Source organism: Dasypus novemcinctus, chromosome 3 (genome assembly GCF_030445035.2).
Source record: "Dasypus novemcinctus isolate mDasNov1 chromosome 3, mDasNov1.1.hap2, whole genome shotgun sequence".
Lineage (NCBI taxonomy): Eukaryota > Metazoa > Chordata > Mammalia > Cingulata > Dasypodidae > Dasypus > Dasypus novemcinctus.
Genome location: NC_080675.1, coordinates 2,110,705 through 2,130,313, shown reverse-complemented (window position 1 = coordinate 2,130,313; position 19,609 = coordinate 2,110,705). Strand labels below are relative to the sequence as shown.

Here is a 19,609-nt window from a genome sequence, read left to right as displayed (position 1 = left end):
CCTCTAGTTGTCCCCTCTCTTTAGTCTTTCTCCTGGCGCAGGTACTCAGTCTTCATCTGTCGTGATGTTGACACTTTTGAAGAATACAGGCTGGCTGTTCTATAGCTTCTTCCTCACTCTTGGTGTGTCTCAGCTTTCTGAGGGCACTCCACTCGGGCATCTCAGAGCCCGTCATGAGGCAGCAGTGCTCCTCTGCTGCCTGGGAGGCTCACCTGTCTGCCTGGGAGGCTCACCCGTCTGCCCGGTCAGGGTCGCCTCTTTTCTCTACTGTGTAGTACTGTTTCCCCTCTCACTAATTGGCAGTCTGTGGAGAGACACAAGTGATCAACTCTTGAAGCTGCAAGGTTTAAAGCTGCTCGTAGGGCCTGTGGCAGTGCTGGCTGGTTCATGGCAGAGTAGGGAGGCAGAGGTGGAGGGGGAATCCGAGAAGCCCCTCTTTAATCTGTTTTTAGATGTTTGGTTTCCAAATATGCTTTTTTATTTTTTAAATTTCTCTCCCCTTCCCACTCCCCCTCCCCAGTTGTCTGTTCTCTGTGTCTATTTGCTGCATGTTCTTTGTTCGCTTCTGTTGTTGTCAGCGGCACAGGAATCTGTGTTTCCTTTTGTTGCATCATCTTGTGTGTCAGCTCTCCGTGTGTGCAGCGCCATTCCTGGGCAGGCTGCACTTTCTTTCGTGCTGGGCGGCTCTCCTTACGGGGCGCACTCCTTGCGCGTGGGGCTCCCCTACACAGGGGACACCCTTGCGTGGCAGGACACTCCTTGTCCTCATCAGCACTGTGCGTGGGCCAGCTCCACACGGGTCAAGGAGGCCCGGGATTTGAACTGCAGACCTCCCATGTGGTAGGCGGACGCCCTATCCACTGGGCCAAGTCTGCTTCCCTCTATATATGTTTTTATTTTTAGTAAGGGTTTTACCCTTCCACCTGCACTCCCTCAGGACACAGGTAAAGGATTCAAGGCATGAAAATGTATTGACGGTTAGTTCTGCTAACCTGCGTTTAGTCTTTGGCAAACTTTTTATTATTATAACTAAACTGTTGCATAAGCCAAATTGCAGGTAATTCCACATTTGGTCTTAAAAACTGACCTAAGTTCTTTAATTAAAATGAATTTATATTAAAAAATTTCTGTTGGGGAATTACAGTAGTTGTAAGATTTTAAGGATTGTCCTGGGTCTTTTTTGTAGGAGGACAAAGATACTGATTCTACCAAAGAACCTCTTGATGACCTTTTCCCAAATGATGAAGATGACCCAGGCCAAGGAAGTAAGTGATGATTAGTGCAGTCCACTATCATACTAGAAACCAGGAAGTTTTTTTCTCTTGGGATATAATTATAATAATTAGTGGAGGGCTTAGTACATGTAGCCTGTCTAACAAAAGCATATGTGCATTAGGATTACCTTTTGTTTTTTGATTTATTGGATTTATTTACACTTTGCCTCTTTCCCAAAATAATTTAAAGTGATTTTTGCTTTTTGGGATATAGAATATGTTAGAACAGACATCAGAAGACAACAGGAGCATGGATAAACAACTTAGAAGTGATCTGTATGATTCTTACATAGTGAACAAGGTCAAATAACTTTTTTTCTGTTTTCCTAGTACTGGGAGAGATCTTGTTGCATCATCAGTGGATAGCCCCTCATCCTTGATAAGCTAGTACTGTTATTGGGGGGCACTGGAAAAGATTTAAATAGTATAGTGGGCCAAGTGCTAGCTAGACCAAAACCTAGAGAAGAAAAATGTTAAATAACATGATTCCTCTGGAAAAGTTTCTTTAAAATGCCCTTGAAGTCAAGTGTTCTCTTTGCAGTCCAGCAGCAGCATAGCAGTGCTGCGGCAGCTGCCCAGCAGGGCGGCTACGAGATCCCGGCCCGGCTCCGGACTCTGCACAACCTCGTCATCCAGTACGCCTCACAAGGGCGCTACGAAGTTGCCGTACCTCTCTGCAAGCAGGCTTTGGAGGACCTGGAGAAGACTTCTGGGCACGACCATCCCGATGTGGCCACAATGCTGAACATCTTGGCGTTGGTGTACAGGTTAGTATTTCCTCATTTCTATCCACTTAATTTATTTCTAATAAACTTGTCCCTCAAATTTATAATTTTATTAACCTATATAAGCTTTTCTAGCCTTATCATCCACTTCTCTTAAAAAACTCAGAGATTAGGGAAGCGGCTGTGGCTCAATCAGCTGGGCTCCCGTCTACCATATGGAAGGCCCTGGGTTTGCATCTTGGGGCCTCCTTGTGAAGGCGGGCTGGCCCGCGCATCGCAGAGAGCCGACTCAGCAAGGTGACGCAACGAAAAAAGGGAGACAGGTAAAAACACAGAAGAGTGTGCAGCGAATGGACACAGAGAGCAGACAACAAGCAAGCCACAAGTGGGGGGAGGGAATAAATAAAAATAATAAAAATACAGACATACAGAAGAAGGCACAGCGAAAAAACAAACAAAAAAACCCAGAGATTAAATTCAAACTATGTAGTAAGTTCTGTGGCCATGGCATTGTCCAGTCAGGACAGCCTCTGGCTGTGACCACCCAGCTTAGCCTCTGAGGAAGAACAGCTCCCATATACCTTTTGCTCTGGACAAACTAGACTTGTGATTTTTTTCCCCACAGACTCTGCACCAGGTGTCTCTTGTCTAGAAAACTCTCACCCCCACACCTGTTGAGGCACTTACTCCTTTTTGGATCCAGGATTGCACTGCCCTTTGCCTGGCTCATGCTCCCATCACAATTTTCTTTCAGCTGCTCTTATGCACTTGCATATTGTGCTTGGCATTGGGTTATTTGGATTCTGTTAGTTCTCCTACTGGAAGCTGAGGGCCCGGGTGATGGCTCCATCCCTCAGGATGCTCTAGCATGGTCCCTCCCCCTGGGAGCCCTGGTAAACATGTTGAGGGGAATTAAATGGCCCTCGCGCAGGGCACTGGGCAGTGATCCATGGGGGAGGCAGTGCCCCTGGGGGCCCTTGCGCTGCCTGTGTCTTCTGGCCAAGCTAAGCTGATACAGAATTGGACGTGGGAAAGGGGGACTGAAGAGGGCCTGGCAGAATTTGTTTGCCTGAGTCTCTTCCAGTTTTGTGGTTTTCAGTTATCTGCTTTATTTTCCTTCATTGGTTTGGTTGTTTGAATTCAACGAACATTTTTTGAGACTCACCATATGCAATAGTCTGGGCTGGTTCCTCTGAAGCCTTAAAGATAGACGAGATAAATTCCTGTTCTCAACGAGAATCAGAACATTGAGTTTGAAGGCAGGAGAGTTTGATTAGTACCTGGGCTAAATTGTCTTTATAGACAGGGGATATTGTTCAGAGCACTGGCTTCTGTGCCTCAGGTTCCTCATACCGAAAATGGAGGTTGTTGCAACACCTTGATTAGGGGCTACAGGCAAGGTTGTAGGGGATGTGACATGGGGTGGTTGGGGTGTGATCGAAACCTGCTTCTACAGGACCATATAACTCTGTTTAGGAAATGTGCTCTTAAATGCACAATAGAGAAGTGGGGAGATGGTGGTGTGTTAATAAGAGGACATGAAGATGTTATTGGAGCAGATAGATTCCTTTCAGTTGAGAGGATTAGAGAAGGATTAGTGAAAAGGGAGTGTTTCACCAGACCTATGGATGGGTAGGAGTTTGCCAGTGGGTGGGCTCTTTTGGGGGGCACTAACAAATCCAGTTTGATGCAACTTTGTGGCAATAGTAAGAGCTGAGCCTGGAAGGGGGCTGGGCATGACTGAGAGGTCTCAAGTGCCACTCTCAGGAGCATCAGTGGGTGACAGTAGGCTCAGAATTTTGTTTAAGGAGCATCACTTTGGCAGCTGAGTAGGACAGAGTGGAGGGGTCGGAGCCTAGAGGCAAGAGACCTATTAGGGGCTTTTATTAGATCTTGGGGATGTGGTCATGGGAATTGGTGCCAGGACAGGGACAGCAGTGAGGGAAAGGAGAGGGGTGTAGGATCAGTGATACTTGATGAGAAATGGAATAATATAATTACTATATGGATATGTACGATTTTTAAAAGAATTTTAAAAACCTGATAAAATATAGAAAAGCACATAAAAGGAAAGTAAGTACTCATAAGAGCACTGCTTAAAATGCTCTCTGCAGCTCTGAAGTTTGTTAGTAGTTTCAGTCTTTTTCATGACTGCATAGTATTCTTTTATGAATAGTCTGGAATTTGACCATTTTCCTGTTGATAGGCATTTAGTTGTTTTGCAAATTTTTACAGTTACAGTACTGCAGGAATTCCTTAGTCACAGATATTTGCATTTAAAATCTTGATGAATTTTGCTAAATTTCATTTCAAAAGGTGTTTTGAAATTTATGTGCCCACTAACAACATATGATCTGGCCAAAGCTAGATATTATCAATATAAATGGTTTAAAAAGAATGTAATTGGGTTTTTCCCCCTGTTGCTTGTAAAATACTTGTTCCTTTTAGAGATTTTGGAATATATAGAAAAGTAAAAAATAAAAATCCCCTCTAGGGGATCAGAACAGACTAATCGTGTTTCGAGTGGTAAAAGGCAAAAATAAAAATAGTAAAAGTACACTTTTCCTATAAAAAGTCACACATTATCTTCAGTAGGGATAGCTATTGTACATGAAGAAACAAAAATGTGAGTGCTCGATTGCAAAGCCAGGAACATTAGGGAACCTAGTCTTAGAATGATCTAGTCATCTCCTTCCTCCTTCAGCATCTCATTTTCTCTTCTTTCAAAGACGTTCTTTCTGTTTCCTCCTCCTGTCTTTCAACATAGTCATCATCATCGTCTTCATCCTGAATTTATTCTTTTATTAAGTGTGTATAAGAGGATGACTTCTTCCCCCTTTCTCAATTTTGAGCCTGCTTTATCTTCATCCTTATCTTCCCTCTCCTCTTCTTCATATCCTTCAAATGGACCAGCCTCATCCTCCTCTTCATCTTCATCATCTTCATCTCCATCTTCCTCCTCCTCCTCTTCAGAGCCTGGAGCTTTGTTATCCTCCTGATCAAATCCATCTAAGTATGTGATATGCTGTAGTAGTTTAAAAATACTTTCTCTGTAACCTTCCAGACATGTGATATCATGGTTAAACAAGTCGAGACTTTTCAAATTGTTAAGGTTTTGCAGAGCTTGTACTGTGCTGAGATGTTTGATTTTGTTGTACTCAGGTTAAGATAAGTAAGATTTGTATATTTCTCAGCCAGGACTTCCAAGCCTCCAGAAATTATATTGTCACTAAGTTCCTACTTTTGAAGTTTATTTAAGCTGGGAGGCAGAGCCACTGAATTTACTAGTTCCACATTAGCCATTCTCAGAAACTCTAGTTCTTTGAAAGGCCCTCAATTTCCCCAGGGACACCCCGGCAGTTACCTAGGACTGACTCTGTTACCTCTTCCAGAGCTCTGTTCCTTAACTCCAGATTAATCTTCATCTCCATGTCCTCCTCTTCTACCACTATTCTCCTCCCTTTCCTTTTCCTGTCTTTCCCACTACCCCCAACCCTAAAATGTAAAAAAATCAGGAAATGAGTGAAAAGAAACGCAAACAGAATGCTTACCACCAACAGGTAGTTGTGGGGAAGAAGGGAGAGGATAGCAAATGGAGCCCAAGGATTTGGGACTCTAACACAGCTGCCCCCACCTCCTTGTCCACACACACACACACACACACACACATGCATGCCCACAGTTCCTTCTCTTCAGTGGCTGCTCAGAAACTGTCTACTGGTTTTTGAACCTTTATTTCCTACTTGCTGGCTCAAAAAAAACTTGAGGTACTGTATAATGTTTAATAGGATAATTAAAGCTAAACATAAAAGAATATACTTTGGCAGAGTTAGTGAGCTTTGGAGTTAATAGAAGCCTGTTGACCTTCTCATGTTCTGAGGACATTCTGGCTGCTGCAGGACAAAGCCTTGCCAAGTAGCTGTCATTACTCAATTTGAGAAATACATGTACTCTGTCTCAACAAGCAGGCAACTTGTTTGCTTTCACATCGTTAGTGAGTGGCACACTTAAACCAAGGGGGTCCAGATTACTCTATTTTTAAAAAGCTTTTGTGTTATAATTGTAGCATATCATTATCTTATTTAATTCTTAAAGCAACAGTGAGAGGTAATATATTTATTTTGTAGCTGGGAAGCCTTGCACTTTGAGTGGTCACTTATTGTATGCAAAGCCCCACAGCCATCACAGAGCCAGACCTCAAAGCCTGGTGTCAGCCCTGATGCCCAAGGCCAAGTTCTGTCCTGGGTTCTTTTCTGGCAGCTGGCACTTTACTCATCTAGCCCTCCAGAGCACACTGCGGAGGAAGATCGGTTGTCCCAGCAGTTGAGATGGGGCAACAGACTGGGAGGCCCAAGCTGCAAAAGGCTCAAGGGAGGAGCCAGGATTTGCACTCAGGTCTGATTCCAAAGCTCACGTTGAAAATACATTATAGGTGAATTTTCTTGTAACCTTTTCTCTCATGACATACATTTATTTGTTTGTTTTGAAGTAGTTGAAGTACAGGTTTTTAGTATTTAAAGTTTAACTTCTATTTATTTGAGAAGTTGTGGGTTTTACCGTGTACCACCCTATTATTAACACCTTGCTTGCATTGGTATGGAACATGTGTTAACAATTGATGAAGGCACACTCTTATAATTGTACTGTTAACTATAGTCTATGGTTTAACTTAGGGTTCACCATGTAGTTCAGTTCCTTGGATTAAAAGATTTTTTCCCCCTGATTGCATATATATAACGTAAGATTTTCCCTTTTAGTTAATGTTTGGATATATCTTTCAGTACTGTTAATTATGCTTACAGTGTTGGGCTGTCATCACCACCATCCATTACCAAAACATTTCCATTGTTCCAAAAAGGAACCCTGTACATTTTAAGCCTTAACTTCCCACTCCCTATCCCCACCCCATCCCTCGTAGCCTGTATTCTAGATTCTGATTCTATGAGTTTGCTTATTCTAACTATTTCAAATCAGTGAGATCATACAGTATTTGTCCTTTTGTGTCTGGCTTATTCACTCAACATGATAACTTCAGGGTTCTTCCACATTTTCACCTGTATCAGAACTTCATTCCTTTTTAGGGCTGAGTAATATTCCATTGTATGTATATACTGTTCATCGTTTGATAGATACTTGGGTTGCTTTCATATTTTGGCAATTGTAAATAATGCTGCTGTGAGCATCGGTGTGCAAATATGTGTTTGAGCCCCAGCTTTCAGTTCTTCTGGGTGTATACCTAGTAGTGGGACTGCTGGGTCCCATGGTAATTCTATACTTAGCTTCCTGAGGAACTGTCATACTGCCTTCCACAGGGCCTCACCATTTTACATTGCCACCAGCAGTGAATGAGTGTTCCTGTTTCTCCACATCCTCTGCAACACCTGTTATTTTCCTTTTTTAAAATAGCCTAGAAATTCTAATTCTAATGGGTATGAAATGGTATTTCATTGTGGTGTTGATTTGCATTTCCCTCATGGCTAATTATGTTGAGCATTGTTTCATGTGCTTTCTGGCCATTTATATATCTTTAATGTCTGTTCAAGTCTTTAGCCCATTATTTATTAGTATTATTAACTTTTATAGTTCCAAAGTACATTTTAAAAAGATAATAGTGAGCTAAATATAAAGAACTTAATGAATGTTTTTCAATTTAGGGATCAGAATAAATACAAAGATGCAGCTAATCTACTGAATGATGCCTTGGCCATCCGTGAAAAAACTTTGGGCAAAGATCATCCCGCGGTTTGTATCCCTGGTTCTTCATTCTTCTTATATTTTTATTCTCCCTAATACACATTTTACCCAACTCCTTTTCATATTAAACTCAACAGGGAAAGTTGAGCAGCTGCCTTTTCACTAGGTGGTACAGGTAGGCTCTCTTACTTGCTCCACACCAGCGATGAGCTGTAGGGTTGGGGACGTGGCTGTTTACCAAATGCCGGTGCTCATTTAATTTGTTTACATCCACCACCCCAGTTTGATCCTGTCCACAGTTTTTGATCCTAAATCAAATTGCATGTACATTTATAAATTTTTCCAAAGAATTTATATTTGCTTTTTATTAAATCTGTTTAGATTTGCATACAGATGTAAGTTTTGGTTGGCTTTCTGGCTTCCAGTGAAATTTTTAAAAAACCAAGATTATGCTGTTGATGTTGATTTGTTTAATTTTTTAGTATTCTGCAGTGTTACTTACTGTAATCTGCCTACATTATAGTAAATTGCTCTTTTGCTTTTACCTGAAGTTGTATTTTTTTATCCAATTAAGAGTATATCTCTTTATAATCATACTATAAATGCATATACGTTGTATAAATATATTCTCTTTATGTGTGTGTATGTTCTCTGTTTTGGTTGCTTTTACTGTTCTTAGTGGTTCTCTCTGTTCTGGCAGGTGGCAGCTACTCTGAATAACCTTGCAGTGCTTTATGGGAAAAGAGGGAAATACAAGGAAGCGGAGCCGCTGTGCAAGAGAGCGCTGGAGATCAGAGAGAAGGTGGGAGAGGGTGGGGAGCACTCATTCCTGAGCTTTCATTGCTTTTTTTAATACTTCAGTGTCAAGGTTTGAGAAAAGACTACTTGATATGTCATTAATGACCATGTATTAAAAATAACTTTTAGTAAGGCAGACAGTCTTATTAATCTATTAAGATTAGTTCAGAGCTGTAGATTAAGTTAATGTCATGTTTTTGCAAAAGGTCCTATGGTTCTCTTTTCTTTCTTGCTCAGCATCAAGCTTTTTCAAAGTTAGGCATTTAATTGGTTATTTGCAAAATGGAGAAGATAGTGAAAAAGTATATTAGGTATATACTTGGATATTTAATACCAGCTTCTATAGTTTGTGGTAATTAGGTATTAAAATTTTTCAACTTTATTTTGAAAGAAGATTTAGATTACAAAAAAGTTACATTGAAAATATAGGAGATTCCCATGTACCTCACGTCCTCCCCCTCTCAAATTTTCCCCTATTAATAACATCTTACATGAGTGTGGTACATTTGTTACAATTGATAAACACATATTGAAGCATTGCTCTAACCATGGTCTATAGTTTACATTATGGTTTACACCTTGTACTCTACAATTTGTTTTCATTTTAAGAATTTATTGTTGTATATCACTCATACATAAACAAGCGTATAGTAAAAGTTGTGATTTTACAAAACACACATGCATAACAGGGCTCTCATACCTCACTCTACCACCAAAACCTTGCATTGTTACGAAATATTTTTAACAAATAATGAAAGAGCATCCTCAATATATCACTAATAACCGAAGTGTCTTACATTGTGTATTTTCTCCCCAACCTACTCTTATTATTATTATTTTTGTATCATTCATACATGAACATACATAAACAATAAATATATAGTAAAGGTTGTGAACTTAGAAAAGCAAATAAGCAAAACATACAGGGATCCCATACATCCACAAACTGCCAACACCTTGCATTGTTGTGAGACATTTGTTACAAATTATGAAAGAATATTGTCAAAATCTTACTATTAACTATAGTTTATATCTTATATTTGGTATATTTTTCCTCTAACCCACCCTATTATTTTTTTAAAATATATTTTTATTATGGAAGTTGTAAACTTACAAAAAATCATGCTCATTTGCAGAATTCCAATACAACACCCCTGCATCAACACACCACAGTATGGTGGACATTTGTTACAGATTGTGAGATAACATCATCAGACTATTACCTACCATGGTCCATTGCACCATACAATTTTATGGGTTTTGACACAATGTGTGATGACCTGCATCAGTCATTATAAAATCATGCAGAATAATTCAAATGCCCTAAAAATGCCCCAAATTCCACCTATTCTTCCCTCTTTCTCCCCTCAGAACCACTGGTAACTGCTGTCTTTATCTATCAATGCAGGTATTAAAAAATTGATTTTTTGATTTTGGCATTACACTGTATGACTATGTATTCAGATGTGATAGAGATTCAAGTATCAGGTCGATTCCTTGAAAGACTAATGATAATAGCTTAACTTGGTATTTTTTGTGATTGTTAATCAGAGTAGTGGATACTGAGAGATTGGTCACTTAATTTTGACCTATATGGCCAGGAATCGGGAGAGAGAACATGAAAAGAGGCATATTATCAAATTATACAGGGAAAATTATATGCTATCATCTGCATATGAAATAAAATGATCAGATTTTGAGTGGGCTGGGGTTGAAATCAGGGAGAGCACAACTATATTAAATGAAAGATTATGAGGTATAAATGATGATTCACCAAATTGACTTGTATGTTTGCTCTTTCATTTCATTCATTTAACATTCACTGAGGACTTCTTAGCCCCATTGTTGGTTAGTGTTGGCGATTTACAAATTAAAGATGGCGGTTCCTGCCTTAAAGAGCTTAGTCTCCTGGACTTTGGAGAGGGATTGTGTGCTGGCTTCTAGGATAGAGCCCTGGGAGAGAGAGAGTAGGGGGCTTTGCCCAGTCTAGGGCTTGATAAGGTAGTTGAGGATGGCTTCCTAGAGAAGGTCAGTGTGTGACCTGAGTCTTGGATAAATGAGTTAAGGGTGTGCCAGGTAAGGGGAGGTAGGCGGTGCAGAAGACATGGCGAGGGAGCATGCCTTATGCAAAGGGAGCATGCAAAGGCACGATCTTGAGAAGATGACTGGCTTTTCCAAGGTACTGAAGAAGTCATTGAGTATCCATTCATTTGTTTGTGCCCAGCACCTTTCTGGATGAGATTATTGGTGAAGACAGACAAAGAATTTGTGCTCTTGGGGCTTATATTTGAATGGGTGGGACCTGGCAGTAAATGGCTATACAGATAGAAACAAGGTAATCTCAGGCAGTGATACTTGCAAAACACTCCAAATAAACCAGATGATGTGTTTGTGAATTAACTGGGTGGGAATGGCATAAAGGCTACTTCAGACTAGGTACTGGGCAGTCCCCTCTGGGGAGCTGCCATTTGAACAGTGACCTGAATGTTAAGTAGCTTGTAACAGATGGCTGGGCAAGGCCAGTGCTTCACAGGAGCTAGGACGGCAAGCTCAAAGAGCCCTGAGTCGGAGCTTAGAGTGCCAGGGGACATCGAGCGGGACCGTGGTGGAGGGTGGTCCAGGTCGACACGTAGGTGGTGTGGAAGAGCTTGGCGTTTGCGTCTTACTCCTAGGGATGAGCGTCATGCACTTTTTAAGAACTAGGCTTTAGAGTCTGTCTTGGGGCTCTCAGACTGTGGCAGCCAAGTGAACACAGCCTTTGTACAACCCAGAGACCTCACCTTCATCACGTGCGTAATAATGCCACCTAGCCAGTAGGATTGCTAAAGGGGTTACAAGAGTTCAAGCAGGGAAAGAAATCACCTCAGGTCTCCTCCCAACCCCCCAGCACCCCCAAGAGCGGCATAAATGCTGGCTTAGTTGTTTTCATTATTAAATGCCACATTGGGGGCCATTGAGGATTTGGAGCCTGGAAATGTAGTACAGTCATATTTCTGTTTCAGAAAGATCCTCCTGGCAGTTGGGTGGGGAGTTGTCTTTGTGGTGGTAAAGCTCATGTGTTTCTAATACACTGCTTTTTATTCCCAGGTTTTGGGAAAGGATCACCCAGATGTTGCCAAGCAGTTAAATAACTTGGCCTTACTTTGCCAGAACCAGGGCAAGTATGAAGAAGTAGAATACTATTATCAAAGAGCCCTTGAAATCTACCAGACAAAACTGGGACCTGATGACCCCAATGTGGCCAAAACAAAAAATAACCTGGTATGTTGGTAATGTTGGCAGAAGCACAGATTTATAGAGTATTTGTTTATTTATTTACTCATTCATTCATTCATCCATTCATTCATTCTCGCCCCCCCAACTCGTTTGTGCTCGCTTGTCTGCTATTGTGTCTGCTCGTCTTCTTTTTAGGAGGCACTAGGAACTGAATCTGGGACCTCCCATGTGGGAGGGAGGTACCCAACTGCTTGAGCCATATCTGCTCCCTGCTTGATATGTCTCTCATTGTGATTCCTTGTTGTGTCTGCTCATTGTGCCAGCCTGTCATGTAAGTTTGCTGTCTTGCTTATCATTAGAGGCACCAGGAACTGAACCTGGGACCTCCTGTGTGGTAGACGGGTGCTCAATTGCTTAAGCCACATATGCTCCCCAATACAGTATTCTTATCTATCTATCTGTCTGTCTGTCTGTCTATTTATTTCTCCCTCCTCCCTCCATTGTCTGCTCTGTGTCCATTCACTGTGTGTTCTTTTTGTGTGTCTGCTTATATTCTCATTAGGCAGCTCTGGGAACCAATCCTGGGATCTTCCGGAGTGGAAGAGAGGCGATCATTCTCTTGCGCCACCTCAGCTCCCTGGTGTGCTGCATCTCTTATTGTCTCTTTCTCTTTTTTTTCCCCCAAGATTTATTTTTTTATTTCTCCTCCCCGCCCCCCCCCTCCCCCCCCCGTTGTCTGCTCTCTGTTTCCATTTGCTCTATGTTCTTCTGTGACTGCTTCTATCCTTATCAGCGGCACCGGGAATCTGTGTTTCTTTTTGTTGCGTCATCTTGTTGTGTCAGCTCTCCGTGTGTGCGGCACCATTCTTGTTCAGGCTGCGCTTTGTTTCACTCTGGGCAGCTCTCCTTATGGGGTGCACTTCCTTGCACATGGGACTCCCCTTTGCGGGACTCCCCTTTTGCCTGGGTGGCAGGGCACTCCTTGTGCGCATCAGCACTGTGCATGGGCCAGCTCCACACGGGTCAAGGAGGCCCAGGGTTTGAACCTTGGACCTCCCATGTGGTAGGTGGATGCCCTATCCATTGGGCCAAGTCCGCTTCCCACCCTCTGTGTCACTTGTTGTGTCATCTTGCTGCTCCAGCTCTCCGCATCGACTGGCACTCGTGTGCGGGTGGCATTCCTGCGCGGGCACACTCCTGCACAGGGCGGCATTCCTGTGTGGGCCAGCTTGGCACACGGGCCAGCTTGCCTTCACCAGGAGGCCCTGGGAATTGAACCCTGGACCTCCTATATGGTAAATGGGAGCCGAGCTGCTTGAGCCACATCCGCTTCCCTAATGCTGTACTTTTTAGTGCCAGAGTAATTGTGGGTTTTTTTTTTGCCCAAAGCCAGAACTCTTTGTTTTATAATTCCACCCGTAGATATAAATGTATACTTCATTTATATGTGGAGGATACTAACTACTTTGTTTTTTTTAAGGCATCTTGCTATCTGAAACAAGGAAAGTTCAAGCAAGCAGAAACACTGTACAAAGAGATTCTCACCCGTGCCCACGAAAGGGAGTTTGGTTCTGTAGATGGTAAGAAATATACTCATGTTCCTAAGCAGATATAAAGGACATGCATTCAAAATTGAGATTTCCAACTTGGATTTGGTAATACCCAAGTCATCACAATATTTTTAAGATGAATTTAATTTGAATTCTATAAACAACTTTTAAATATTAATAGCTCTTAAAAGAAAGGGATGCATCCCACCCCATTATTCATTCACTTATTTAATCATTCATTCAGCACATGGTCAGCGACTGCCTGCCATGTGTCATTTGCCTGGGTGCTGTTGACCAGCCAAGGTGGGCGCAGCCCCTGCTTGCAGAGGGGCAGGTGCTCCCCTCCTCGCCCTGTACCCTCCGGCCTTTCCACCTGCAGTCAGAACCTGTACTCCACGGTTGCTTCTAAGTACAACTTCAAGGCACTGAATCCAGGAAACCTGGAGCCCCCGCTGCTGCTGGAAGTGTTCTGTGGCCAGTGGTTCTTGGTGCAGTCCTGGACCAGCCGTTGCCACCTGCACCTGGGGCCTAGCAGGGTGCGCCTTCCCAGGCCCTCCCAGACCTGCTGAATTGTTGCACTGTCTTGAGCCATGACCACATTCCTTTCCTATTCCTTAAAGTATTGTAAAGAGCTTCCTGGATGAATTATGGAATAAAGGTTTTCTAGGATTTAAATGGTTCAATAAAAAATATGCCCATATTAAGTGTTTTTCCCTATGAAATATTATAGGAGTTCAGTAATAGTAATAAGTAATAGTGTTAGTAAGTTTTAAATATTGTTTGCTCTTTTGAAACCAATATTTAAAGCTAGGTCTACTCTTCTCCTTTGATGTGATAGTTATCAGCAAGAATTGTGAATGTTTATTAAACACTCAGCCTCATAGCGCAACCTCCTCAGTATTCATGCGGTTACCACCCCAGCGCAGGAGCAGCACACTAGCAGGCTTTGGGATTTGCCTGAGATTTGGAGCTAAAGACTGGTGGGCTTGCAACTGGAGCTGGGGTTTCTTCCTTCTGAGCTGGTGGCATGTCCTCCTTGCAGACAACCTTGAAATGCACACAGAGAAGGGAACATGCAAGTCACCCATAATCTCAGATAGCGCTTTCAGCATTCTCCTACCTTTATGAGCAGCCTAGCAGTCAGTGAAATGCATTGTAGGGACCCTAGCATTTGTCATTTTGGGGCCTCTGCTTATCCACGTCTGAGGTCACTGGCGTTTGCATTGCACATTCACACTTCTGGCAATGCCCAACTGGCCTCCTGCTTTTCCTTGTGGGCTCATGTGTACTTGCTCCATCCAAGTTGTGAGAAGTAACATCTAGGTGACATCTTACAAAAATAAAAGCCTTGACATCAGTGAACCTTAGCAGCTTTCTGTTCTATTTAGTAGACACTATTAGGCTTTAATTTATACAATGAGTTTTTTCTTCCCTAGATGAAAATAAACCCATTTGGATGCACGCTGAAGAAAGAGAAGAATGCAAAGTAAGAACAGACTTTTGAGATATTTTCCAAATTGGATATATTGCGTTCAAAATAATTATTCATTTGAAATTATTTGTTGTAATTAGGGAAAGCAAAAGGATGGGACATCTTTTGGAGAATATGGTGGCTGGTACAAAGCCTGCAAAGTCGATAGGTATGTTTATTGAAAAACCAAGCAGTGGAAGGGAACGGTGCTTTAGGGGCTGCTTGTGAATGGGCGAATGCATGAGTTCTTACTTCCTTAAGCCCAAGTTTAGAATTCCTTATCTGGGTTTCCCAGAAAATTTATTATAATAAGTTTCCTTTTTTAAATTCTATTTTATTTATTTATTTTTAATTTTTTAAAATTTCTCTCACTATTTTGTAATAAGCTTAAAGACAAGGATTTTAAGTTCCTTTATTTTTGTACTAAAGTACCTCTTTTTTCTAAGAGGAAAAAATATCCCTCGAAGGACATATCTATAGTAAAATGAATTGATATTTATTCTAAGACAAGTTACCACCCTTACATTCTTAAGGGCTTACCTGTGCATCTGCCTCATTGAGTCTGTTAATCTTTTGGCTTATGTGCCATTGATAGTGATTGCTCTAACATGGATATTTCATTAAAAGTTGTATACATAATATGCTTTCTTATAGTCCGACTGTTACCACTACTTTAAAAAACCTTGGAGCACTTTATAGACGTCAGGGCAAATTTGAAGCTGCTGAAACATTAGAAGCAGCAGCCATGAGGTCACGTCAGCAGGTAAGTCACATCCCTTCTGCTTGTGTCTTTTCCATTAGTACTTCTGAATTTAGTGATTTTCTTTCTTTGATGTTTTTGAAGGATTGATTTAGAAATAGAAAGCCTTTACCATTTTAGTTTGTACCAATGAAATTATATTGTTTATATTAAAAGGTCATTAAGACTTGGTGCAAAATTAAATTTTTTTACCTTTTATTATGAAAATTTCAAAAGTATATCAAAACAGAATTGGCATGATAGTAAGCACCCATAGAACTCCTGCCTAGATTTGCCCATGATTGGTAGGAGTTTAAGTAGTGACTGCTCACCCTCCACACAGGGCTGTGTCAGCCCTGCACCCTAGCCCCGTGCTTGGGGATGTGGTCGCCCTGTCTGCTCCCCCACTGCCTTTTCACCCAGAAGTGGGAGCATCACTGTCATTGCTGGCAAATCAGGTATTTCATTAAAAGGCTGCAAATGTGATCCGCTAATTTGGTCCTACCAATTTATTACACAGAATTTATTAGTTTTAGTTGGAACTCTGTAAAGAAGCACTTTCCTTCATCATGTTGGGATGTTTTCGTTAGGCTGGAAGGGAAATACAATTCATAAAATACAGGAAAATGCTTAATTCTTGACTTTTAATTAGTACTTCTCAGAATAAGGAGTTTATATATATATAATATACATAATAGTTATTTCTATATAAAATATGACATTTTTGTTTTGTATTTTTAGGGTTGGAGGGTAGTGTGGAACCCTTCCCTCCCCCCACAAATATAGTTCATTTTACGGTATTGTCTTATATCTACTTTTTGCTTGGGAATTACTTACACTGTCCATATGTACTTTAAGCTTTTTTTCTTCCAAAAAAGTCACCACAAGTGATTAGAGAAGCCGTCACCTCCAGTACTGACAGTGACGTGCCCCTGACACTGGCACCTCGTGGGAGGGCAGTGGCAGGGCCGGGGGAGGCTTTTCTCTGCAGCAAAGGTTCTGGGTGCTGGCTCTCTCCCTGAGGTTTGCTGACTCTGGGGCTGGGTCTTCGGGCCCTGCTGTAGTGGGGGCAAGAAACACAGGACCTGGTTTGACTCTGTTGGAGTACCTGGGACTTTAGAAACAGCCTCTCCTCTTTGTGCCACCCTTCCTCACCCTAACATGAGGGGCTTGCATTGGTTGTCAGTAGTGGTCATTCCACCCCTCAGGTGTTGTGGCATGGTTGTCATCAGTGTGTGTCAACAATCTATGTATTATATTTTTTTACAATTTATTTTTAAAATGGTGAAATATATATAACATATAAATCATTTTAACCATGTTAATTGCACAATTCTTTGACATTAAGCACACTGACAAAACTGTGTCACTTTCATCACTGTCTGGTTCCAGGCTGTTTTCAGCATCCCAAACCAAAATTCAAACGCATTTAGCAGTAATTCTTTATTCCTCCCTTCTCCCCCTTAGTAACTACTGTTTTGTTTACTGTCTTATGAATTTGCTTATTTTAAGTATTTAATATGCGAAAAATCATACACTATTTGACCTTTTGTGCCTGGCTTATTTCATTCAACATGATGTCTTCAGGGTTCATCATGCTGCAGCATGTCCCCGCGCTTCCCTTCTTTTTATGGCTGAACCGTGTTCCACTGAATGGATAGACTGCACATTGTTTATCCACTCACCTGTTCACGAACTCGTGGGTTGCTTCCATCTCTGGGCCATTATGACTAATACTGCAGTGAACATTTATATACAAATAATGACTGAATCCCTGCTTTCAGTTCTTCTGGGTATACCTAGGAGTGGAATTGCTGGGTCCTATGTTACATCTATGTTTAACATTTTGAGGAACTACCAAACTGTTTTCCACCTCAGCCGCATCATTTTACATTCCTACCAACAATGTACAAGGTTCCCTAATTCTCTGATCCTCACCAACACTTGTTATTTTTGGTTTTGTTATTAATAGATATCCTGGTGCATGTGAAGTCATATCTCATTGTGGTTTTAATTTGCATTTCTCCACTGGCTAGTGTTGTTGAGCATGTTTTCATATATATACTTATTGATCATTTGACTGTCTTCTTTGGAGAAATGTCTGTTGAAATACTTGGCCCATTTTTTGAGAGTTGTTTGTCTTTTTGATGTTGAATTGTATGAGTCCTTTATTTATTCTGGATGTTAAGCTTTTATTGAATATATGGTTTCCAAATACTTTCTCCCATTGTGCAGATATCTTTTTACTTTCTTGATACTGTCATTTGATGCACAAAGGTTTTTTTATTTTTAATGAAGTCCATTTTATCTATTTTTTTTCTTTTGTTGCTTGTGCTTTTGTTGGAAATCTAAAAATCTGTTGGTTAATACAAAATCCTGAAGATATTTCCCTATGTTCAATTCTCAGAGTCTTATATTATTACCTCTTATATTTAGGTCTTTGATCCACTTTGAGTTCAATTTTGTTCGTGTTAACAGGTAGGGGTCCACATTGACTCTTTTGCATGTGGATTTCCAGTTGTCCCAGCTTGGTGAAGAGACTACTCTTTGCCCATTGAATTGTCTTGACACCCTTGTTGACAATCAACTGGCCATAGATGGTGTGGATTTAACTTTGGACTCACAATTCTGTTCTATTGGTCTATGTCTATCCTTATGCCAACCACACTGTTTTAATTATTGGAGCTCTGTAGTAAATTTCGAAATTAGGAAGTGTGAGTCCTCCAATTTTGTTCTTTTTTAAGCTTATTTTGGCTAATCTGGCCTTGCACTATTCCATATGAATTTGAAGATCAGATTTTCCATTTCTGCAAAAAAAAGTTCTGCTTGAATTTTGATAGGGATTCCATTGATGTTGTAGATTGCTGTAGGCAATATTGACATCTTAATAATAATGTCTTCCATTCCATGTGGGATGTCTCTCCAATTATTTACATCTTCATTAATTTCTTTAAGCAGTGTTTTTCATCTCCTCAGCTAAATTTATCCCTAGATGTTCTATTCTTTCAGATGCTATTGTAAATGGAATTTTTTTTTTGTTTTACTTTTTAGATTATTCATTACTGGTGTGTCGAAACCCAACTGAGTTTTGTATGTTTATCTTGCATCTTGCAGCTTCGCTGAATTTGTCAGTTCTAGTAGTTTGCTTGTAGATTCTTTGGGATTTTCTCTATATAGGATGGTGTCCTCTGCAAATAGGGATAATTTGACTTCTTCCTTTCCAAGCTGAATGTGTTTTTCTTTCTCTTGCCTGATTGCTCTGGCTAGAACTTCCAGTGCAATGTTCGATAACAGTGGTGGCAGTGGGCATCCTTATCTTGTTCCTCATCTTAGGAAGAAAGCTTTAAGTCTTTCATCATTGAGTATATTTTCTGTGGGTTTTTCATAAATGCCCTTTATCATGTTGAGAAAGGTCCCTTTTATTCCTAGCTTTCTGAGTGTTTTTTTTTTTTTTAATCAGGAAAGGATGTTTAATTTTCTCAGATGCTTTTTTTTTTTTTTTTTAAGATTTATTCTCTCCCCCACCCTGGTTTCCCCCATTGTGTGCTCTGTTTCCATTTGCCGTATGTTCTTCTGTGTCTGCTTGTATTCTCATTAGGTGGCTCCAGGAACCAATCCTGGGACCTTCCAGAGTGGGAGAGAGGCAATTACTCTCTTGTGCCACCTCAGCTTCCCTGTTCTGCTATGTCTTCTTTTTTTCTCTCCTCTGTCTCTTGTTGTGTGATATTGCTGTGCCAGCTCTCCGTGTTGGCTGGCATTCATGCATGGGGCTGCATTCCTGCATGGGCTGGCACTCTGCTTGGGCCAGCTTGCTGTGTGGGCCAGCTTGCCCTCACCAGGAGGCCCTGGGCATTGAACCCTGGACCTCCTAAATGGTAGATGGGAGCCCAAGTGGTTGAGCCACATCCGTTTCCCTCAAATGCTTTTTCTGCAGCAGTTGTGAGGTGATCATGTTCTTTCCTTTGTTCTATCAGTGCGGTTTTTAGATTTTCTTATATTGAACCATCCTTGCATTGCTAGAATAAATCCCACTTGGTCATGGTGTATAATCCTTTCAGTGTACTGTTGGATTTAGTTTACCAGCATTTTCTTGAGGATTTTTGCATCTATATCATAAGGTATCGGTATGTAAGTTTCTTTTC

The 19,609-nt window shown here is 41.1% G+C and overlaps 1 protein-coding gene and 1 pseudogene across 23 annotated transcripts in view; one reads left to right on the top strand and one right to left on the bottom strand.

The window, feature by feature from the left end:
* Positions 1-19,609, top strand: part of KLC1 (kinesin light chain 1) — a 105,140-nt gene that overhangs the window by 53,653 nt on the left and 31,878 nt on the right. For all 23 annotated transcript variants that reach the window (XM_012527475.3, XM_058291078.1, XM_012527476.3 and 20 more), the window contains exons 4-12: positions 1,187-1,265; positions 1,816-2,041; positions 7,654-7,741; positions 8,394-8,495; positions 11,579-11,752; positions 13,188-13,287; positions 14,694-14,743; positions 14,830-14,897; positions 15,383-15,491. In XM_012527475.3, coding sequence (XP_012382929.1) covers positions 1,187-1,265; positions 1,816-2,041; positions 7,654-7,741; positions 8,394-8,495; positions 11,579-11,752; positions 13,188-13,287; positions 14,694-14,743; positions 14,830-14,897; positions 15,383-15,491 — 996 coding nt within the window. The remainder of the gene's footprint in view (positions 1-1,186; positions 1,266-1,815; positions 2,042-7,653; positions 7,742-8,393; positions 8,496-11,578; positions 11,753-13,187; positions 13,288-14,693; positions 14,744-14,829; positions 14,898-15,382; positions 15,492-19,609) is intronic.
* Positions 4,700-5,484, bottom strand: LOC139438068 (acidic leucine-rich nuclear phosphoprotein 32 family member E pseudogene; annotated as a pseudogene).